Source organism: Protopterus annectens, chromosome 3.part1, assembly GCF_019279795.1.
Source record: "Protopterus annectens isolate FY-2018-M chromosome 3.part1, PAN1.0, whole genome shotgun sequence".
Taxonomy (NCBI): Eukaryota; Metazoa; Chordata; order Ceratodontiformes; family Protopteridae; genus Protopterus; species Protopterus annectens.
The window spans coordinates 1,835,787,813-1,835,797,107 of record NC_056732.1 but is presented as its reverse complement, the minus strand read 5'-3'; the positions used below and the strand labels follow the sequence as shown (position 1 = coordinate 1,835,797,107).

Here is a 9,295-nt window from a genome sequence, read left to right as displayed (position 1 = left end):
GGGTATATCACCTCCCACAGTTTCTATAGCTTGTTTTATTTTACAGTCAATTGGAATGCACACAGATGTCAATTTCCAGCCATTACCAGATATAATTAATTAGAATGCATAATAAGACTTTTAAAATAAAACATAAAAAAATACAGTAGAGTAGTTTATTAGTCCTTCTTGATCAGAACAACTCAACTGTAAAGGTCATTCAATTCTTAGTGGCTTAGAAAGTAAGTTAATGCCACATAAAGCATTCACATTTGGACTCTTGAAAAAGATACAATATCAGAAAAAACGAGAATGCCTTCAATAATGATGTTCACCAAATGAGGCCTGGACCAGAGTTTGACACTTTAGAGCCATCTGTGCAAAGCATGCAGCTACAGCAAATAAAATATATAAAATAAAATATGAGGATAAGAAAGAACATAAATTAAAATAACACCTGGACCCGGCAAAGGATTTTACGTGAAGCACTCTTCATTCACAAAACTTCCCCTTACTATACTCTAATTTAGTCTGTGCAGGTCCCTGCCCCAGTTTACTGCAATGATCCGTAGGCCATATCCTTCTGTATTTGTTGTGTGTCACTGCACAGTTTCTACAGTAATCACCCACTTTTATTCCCCTCCTTAATCTGTATATCCAACTGCTAAGGCTTCTATGATAACATTCCCACACATTGTTGCTGCTGTTGTTTTGTTATTGAATCTGACTCTCTGTGACCTCAGGAACTTCAGCATAGCATGCCTGTCTATCAACAACAGCTTCTTTTAAGTTGTTGCAAATTCATACTTATTACATTAATAATGTGGTCTATCCATCGTTGAATCTGCTGCCCCTTCTTCTCTTGCCTTCAGTCTTTCCAAGCATCGGATCTTCTCTTATGAAGATCTTCTAGTGAACAGCCAGGGTTCATTTCTGTTGTACTGACTGATTTAATCTTCCTGCAGTCAACAGAATTCTCAGACGTTTTCTCCAGCACCACAGTTCGACACCACGATTTACTTATGTCTCACACAGCCATATCTTATGACTGAGAAAATCATAGCTTTGGCTAGAAATACCTTTATAGACAATGTGATATATTTCTTCTTTAAAATATTAGCTAGATTTGATATAGCTTTCCTTCAAAGAAGGAAGTACCTTTTAATTTTATGTCTGTAGAGATGTTTGAGCACAGACATATTCTCCATTTAATTAGTATGTGCCACTATCCACAGTTTTCTACAATAACACTCCCTGTCCCCGACTTCACTTTTACCTTTGTGTATCACAGTCTTTCATAATAATCTTTTCTCTCCATTCCCAGTGTCCTTTTCACTTCCTCCTACCATAAACTCTTTAAGGTTGCAGTGTTCCACTTTTGATATCTCTGCCAATATGCATTAAACATGGTACATGTCATGTGATTAGTGACCTGAGACCAACTGGATAACCATCTTTCTACACGGCATGAAGGCATATGTAGTACATCCTGACATCCTGCTACACAAGTCACTATCTTCCGTGTTATTTCACTCTTTATCCCCTGAGACAGACACACCTTTCAACCTCATAGCACAAGAAATCTGGACAAAGCCAAAATTAATGAGTGGGACAAAGGCTCAAAAATAGGTGCAGATTTTAAATATTACTCTTATAAACTTAGAAAGTTGCTAGAATAAAAGGTTTTGTTTACCATGCATTTCTTTGAAGGATGTGAAGTCTGAAACTCAAACATCTATCATTATTTATTGAATTCAATCCTCACTGATTTACCAGAAAACCACAAATTTTATGAGGCAAAAATCTAGACATTCTGTGAAAATCTGGATAGTTCTGAGGTATGTGACACACACACACACACACACACACACACACACACACACACACACACACACACACACACACACACACACACACACACTATTCCTTTCTGGGATTAGACTCCCAGAAATGCATAACTGAACTTTGTAATGAGCCCAAAGTGTCTATTATTAACCACAGCAGTAAATTACAGCAGTCACTTTATAAACTGATTCACTGAACTAATTACAGCAGTCCCCACTTTATATATTGTTTCGTTGCACTAATTACAACAGTCACTTTATATATGTTTCATTGTACTAATTACAGCAGTCATTTTATATATTGTTTCATTGCGCTAATTACAACAGTCACTTTATATATTGTTTCATTGCACTAATTACAGCAGTCACTTTATATACTGTTTCATTGCATTAATTACAACAGTCACTTTATAAATTGTTTTATTGTACTAATTACAGCAGTCACTTTATATATTGTTTCATTGCACTTATTACAACAGCCACTTTATATATTTTCATTGCACTAATTAAAGCAGTTGTCACTTTATATATTGTTTCATTGCACTAATTACAACACTCATCACTTTATATATTGTTTCATTGCACTAATTACAGCAGTCACTTTATATATTGTTTCATTGCACTAATTACAGAAGTTGTCTCTTTATATATTGTTTTATTGCACTAATTATGTCACTTTATATATTGTTTCATTGTACTAATTACAGCAGTCACTTTATATATTGTTTCATTGTGCTAATTACAGCAGTCGTCACTTTATATATTGTTTCATTCCACTAATTACAGCAGTCACTTTATATATTGTTCCAGTGCACTAATGACAACAGTCACTTTATTGTTTCATTGCACTAATTACAGCAGTCACTTTATATATTGTTTCATTGCATTTATTACAGCAGTCATCACTTTATATATTGCTTCATATCACTAATTACAACAGTCACTTTATATATTTTCATTGCACTAATTACAACAGTTATCACTTTATATATTGTTTCATTGCACTAATTACAACAGTCGTCACTTTCTATATTGTCTCATTGCACTAATTACAGCAGTCATCACTTTATATATTGTTTCATTGCACTAATTACAACAGTCGTCACTTTGTATATTGTTTCATTGCACTAATTACAGCAGTCACTTTATATATTGTTTCATTGCACTAATTACAGCAGTCAGTTTCTATATTGTTTCATTGCACTAATTACATCAGTCACTTTATATATTGTTTCATTGCACTAATTACAGCAGTCGCTTTATATATTGTTTCATTGTACTAATTACAACAGTCATCACTTTTTATATTGCTTCATTGCACAAATTACAGCAGTTGTCACTTTATATATTGTTTCATTGTACTAATTACAGCAGTCACTTTGGATGTTTCATTGCACTAATTACAGCAGTCATCACTTTATATATTGTTTCATTGCACTAATTACAGCAGTCACTTTATATATTGTTTCATTGTACTAATTACAACAGTCATCACTTTTTATATTGTTTCATTGCACTAATTACAACAGTCATCACTTTATATATTGTTTCATTGTTCTAATTACAGCAGTCACTTTAGATATTGTTTCATTGCACTAATTACAACAGTCATCAATTTATATATTGTTTCATTGCAGTAATTACAGCAGTCATCACTTTATATATTGTTTCATTGTACTAATTACAACAGTCATCACTTTTTATATTGTTTCGTTGCACTAATTACAGCAGTCGTCACTTTATATATTGTTTCATTGCACTAATTACAGCAGTCACTTTATATATTGTTTCATTGTACTAATTACAACAGTCGTCACTTTATATATTGTTTCATTGTACTAATTACAGCAGTCACTTTATATAGTATTTCATTGTACTAATTACAGTAGTCACTTTATATATTGTTTCAATGTACTAATTACAGCAGTCACTTTATATATTGTTTCATTGTACTAATTACAACAGTCATCACTTTATATTTTGTTTCATTGTACAAATTACAGCAGTCACCACTTTATATATTGTTTCATTGCACTTATCAGAGCAGTCACTTTATATATTGTTTCATTGTACTAATTACAACAATTGTCACTTTATATATTGTTTCATTGTACTAATTACAGCAGTCACTTTATATATTGTTTCATTGCACTAATTACAGCAGTCACTTTATATATTGTTTCATTGCACTAATTACAGCAATCGTCACTTTATATATTGTTTCACTGTACTAATTACAGCAGTCACTTTATATATTGTTTCATTGTAGTAATTACAGCAGTCACTTTATATATTGTTTCACTGCACTAATGACAACAGTCACTTTATTGTTTCATTGCACTAATTACAGCAGTCACTTTATATAGCGTTTCATTCCACTAATGACAGCAGTCACTTTATATAGTGTTTCATTGCACTAATTACAACAGTCACTTTATATATTGTTTCATTGCATTTATTACAGCAGTCTTCACTTTATATATTGCTTCATATCACTGATTACAACAGTTGTCACTTTGTATATTGTCTCATTGCACTAATTACAGCAGTCATCACTTTATATATTGTTTCATTGCACTAATTACAACAGTCGTCACTTTGTATATTGTTTCATTGCACTAATTACAGCAGTCACTTTATATATTGTTTCATTGCACTAATTACAGCAGTCAGTTTCTATATTGTTTCATTGCACTAATTACATCAGTCACTTTATATATTGTTTCATTGCACTAATTACAGCAGTCGCTTTATATATTGTTTCATTGTACTAATTGCAACAGTCATCACTTTTTATATTGCTTCATTGTGCAAATTACAGCAGTTGTCACTTTAAATATTGTTTCATTGTACTAATTACAGCAGTCACTTTAGATATTGTTTCATTGCACTAATTACAGCAGTCATCACTTTTTATATTGTTTCATTGCGCTAATTACAACAGTCTTCACTTTGTATATTGTTTCATTGCACTAATTACAGAAGTCACTTTATATTTTGTTTCATTGCACTAATACAGCAGTCAGTTTATATATTGTTTCATTGCACTAATTATATTAGTTTTTTTATATATTGTTTCATTGCACTAATTACAGCAGTCACTTTATATAGTGTTTCATTGCACTAATTACAGCAGTCACTTTATATATTGTTTCATTGCATTTATTACAGCAGTCGTCACTTTATATGTTGCTTCATATTACTAATTACAACAGTCACTTTATATATTTTCATTGCACTAATTACAGCAGTCATCACTTTATATATTGTTTCATTGCACTAATTACAACAGTCGTCACTTTGTATATTGTCTCATTGCACTAATTACAGCAGTCATCACTTTATATATTGTTTCATTGCACTAATTACAACAGTCATCACTTTGTATATTGTTTCATTGCACTAATTACAGAAGTCACTTTATATATTGTTTCATTGCACTAATACAGCAGTCAGTTTATATATTGTTTCATTGCACTAATTACATTAGTTATTTTATATATTGTTTCATTGCACTAATTACAGCAGTCACTTTATATATTGTTTCATTGTACTAATTACAACAGTCATCACTTTTTATATTGTTTCATTGCATTAATTACAGCAGTCATCACTTTATATATTGTTTCATTGTTCTAATTACAGCAGTCACTTTAGATATTGTTTCATTGCATTAATTACAGCAGTCATCAATTTCTATATTGTTTCATTGCAGTAATTACAGCAGTCATCACTTTATATATTGTTTCATTGTACTAATTACAACAGTCATCACTTTTTATATTGTTTCATTGCACTAATTCCAGCAGTCGTCACTTTATATATTGTTTCATTGCACTAATTACAGAAGTCACTTTATATATTGTTTCATTGTACTAATTACAACAGTTGTCACTTTATATATTGTTTCATTGTACTAATTACAGAACTTTATATAGTATTTCATTGTACTAATTACAGTAGTCACTTTATATATTGTTTCAATGTACTAATTACAGCAGTCACTTTATATTTTGTTTCATTGCACTAATTTCAACAGTCGCCACTTTATATATTGTTTCATTGTACTAATTACAGCAGTCACTTTATATATTGTTTCATTGCACTAATTACAACAGTCACTTTATATATTGTTTCATTGCACTAATTACAGCAATCATCACTTTATATTGTTTCATTGTACTAATTACAGCAGTCACTTTATATATTGTTCCATTGCACTAATTACAGCAGTCATAACTTTATATATTGTTTCATTGTACTAATTACAACAGTCACTTTATATATTGTTTCATTGCACTAATTACAGCAGTCATAACTTTATATATTGTTTCATTGTACTAATTACAGAAGTCACTTTATATATTGTTTCATTGCACTAATTACAACAGTCTCTTTATATATTTCTTCATTGCACTAATTACAACAGTCACTTTATATATTGTTTCATTGTATTAATTACAGCAGTCACTTTATATATTGTTTCATTGCACTAATTACAGCAGTCACTTTATATATTGTTTCATTTCACTAATTACAGCGACTTTATATATTGTTTCATTGCACTAACTATAGCAGTCACTTTATATATTGTTTCACTGTACTACAACTAAACAACTGCTAGAATATCGGTGCCAATGATAAATAAATGTAGACAACTCTCACCGCAGTATTTCAACCTCTATACCCACCAGACTGCCTGTAATCTTTACACAGGATCTTCACACAGTGAGTCATACAGACTCATCTAGAACTCAATCACTAGGATGTATCAGGCTCATATTGTTCATTTTCTGCTGTGGGCACTTCTGTTTCACATCTCTGAGGTGACTACCGTTCCAATTGGTACACAAGCCTTTCATTTAAAATCCAACCCATAAGCTTCCCCAAAATTGATGCAAGAAGCTGAGGCCCAAATCTGACAGTTTTCCCCTCTGATATCCTATCTTACCAAGGGCAACATGTGGTCCAGGTTTCAGCCTTCAAACTGGCTAACAGTTCAGGATAAAGTACTAAGATATATAGTAGATGAAAAGCTAATATTTCCAACAACTCCCACATTTACCCTACGCTGCAGGACAACCATTTCTGACACCCTTCAGTTGGAAGTTGGACTAAACATACACATCTCTCAGTTGTTTCATCCATTCAACTGAACCCTCCCATCCCACACAACTCAGTCATAATGGGACCCAGACCAAGAATTTAAATCTGTGAAATGAAAGCCACATAACACTGTAACTCCCCACATGTTTAGCTTTTCTGTAGCTTTTATTTTGTTTCAATTGAATTGTCCCCATCTTCATAGTGTTTTTTTCCACCTCCGGCTGTACAGTTTACAAACATGACAAGTTACTGCACTTGTAAATCTTTGAGATCAAAACAGCAGTACAAGCTAAAATAAAACCTGGCCTGTTATCCTGACAGCAGATGCTGTAATATAAGCTACTGTTTTAGGTGGTAATTTTGCTTTTACATTCATCTGCTATGTGGATACACACAGAAATACTGGCTACACAAGGATGTGCAGACATAACAATCAGAATTATCATTTTATACTATCTACAGCACTTATTTATTTTTATTTATTTATTTAACATTTGTTTACTGGGAAAGTCCAACTTGGAATGAGACAATTTTTAGCAGAGGCCTGGGGAGAAATGCTCTACAGGAATGTCTTTGTAACATGGGAGGAAACAGGAGCATCCAGAGGAAGCCCACACGGACGCAGGGAAGACATGCAGACTCCACACAGAAGACATCCCTGGTGAGAATCAAACCAGAGAACCTCTTGTTGTGAGGGAACAATGCAAACAACTGCACCACTGCACCGTCCAAATGTACTGTCCACTTATGTACAGTCTGCAACCACTGTGCTAAATAAAATCTTGAAAAAATGGTAGACTTGTGATCTACAGCACAGAAAGAATATGGAATCAACATTTCTCCCCGGGCCTCCTCTGAAAACAGGATCTGTGGAACCTAGTCGGACTTTCCCGGTCAACAAATGTTAAATAAATAAATAAAATAAAAAGACAAACTATAGTAAAACCTACAGCAAAATCAAAACCTGCTGCATTCATTTTTATCCTGGAAAAATGCAGGAAGAAAGAGACAGCAAATGCTGTGTTAATCTGTGAGTGGCTTAAATTTTTGAGTCATATTTTTACTGTTTTTTTTTTGTTTCTAAAACCCCTCCTGCCACAACGTTTCATACACACTATACAGATGGACACAGTGGGGTGGTATGAAACAGTGGGTCAACATAATGATTCAATTTCTTCCATTAGCTACATGGATATATAACTATAAGAAATAAGGCATTTTGATGATACCATTTTTATGGAAGTGCTGCAAAAGAGTTGCAAGTGGTACATATGAATAATGACAGAACCAGAACCCCAATGTTATCATATTGGTACTATGGCTCCTTTTTACAGTATCTTTTTTTTAATAATTGCCCTTTTTAAAGCAAATTAATACTTATCCACAGGGAAAAAAAAAACAATTCCTATTATGTTTCACCCTGCATTATGTGCCTTCAGCATCATGATCCTGGTTTTGACCCCACCGACACAAACTGCTGAGGTGAGAAACACAAGAATCTCTTGCATGTTGCAGATCAGGATGAAAAGAACAAAGAATATTTATTTCACACATTCCCCCTTCAGCCGTCTAGAGCTCAGAGGTCCTTGACTTATTAACCCATCTTCCTGCCCCTTCCCAAAGCAACACAGACTGTACAATTTATGGGCACAAACATTGATATCTTTCAGATTCTGGATTAAAAGATCAAGTTATATCTGTTCATCTCCCCATCTCAGAAGTACATACCTCCAGTTTCATGATCCCCTGTTACAGCCTTTAACACACGTCCAACACTTTTTAGAAAATCAAGCAAATGCTATGTTCAGGGACTAAGAACCAGAACAGCAATAATTAGCCAAAGAAATCCAAAGTATTTATGTAAGCTCCTGTAGAGACAGCACTGATCTCCTACATGTTTTTCTAAACTTCCTTTTTAATCATTTCCTATCCACCTCTAAACTGCATCCCCATGCTATACTCATGATCTGATTAATATTCATTAGGTAAACTGTGAGGCAGTCCTAGCAGAAGTAGCTTATCTAAATATTTAATAAGATGGGCTGGTGTGTTCAGCTTTTATCTCACTCTTCGGGGGAGAAATGTATCGGATGTTGTATGAAATTTCACTGCAGTACATACTGCAGCTCAATTCAGGTTTTATGTACTTCTGTTTTCTTCCATATTTTAGTTTCCTGCATACTTTCTTTTCAAACTAAATATATAACTTTATGAGATTTTTCTAGGGTTGCCACTTTTGCAAATGCTCGTGTGTAACATTCTTTAAGGAAAGTGTGAATCTGGAGGACAAGCATACTTCTAACCAGTGTACAGGACTTGGCTTAATTTTTTGTCAAAATAAAAGCCCACTCTTTGATGAATTTGTC

The 9,295-nt window shown here is 33.1% G+C and overlaps 1 protein-coding gene across 2 annotated transcripts in view; it reads right to left on the bottom strand.

The window, feature by feature from the left end:
* The window catches only part of LOC122798730 (zinc finger protein 883-like), a 139,689-nt gene extending 130,826 nt beyond the window's left edge, over positions 1–8,863 (bottom strand). For both annotated transcript variants that reach the window (XM_044067830.1, XM_044067831.1), the window contains exon 1: positions 8,658–8,863. In XM_044067830.1, coding sequence (XP_043923765.1) covers positions 8,658–8,669 — 12 coding nt within the window. In that variant the 5' untranslated portion in view covers positions 8,670–8,863. The remainder of the gene's footprint in view (positions 1–8,657) is intronic.
* Between the last annotated feature and the right edge of the window lie 432 nt (positions 8,864–9,295).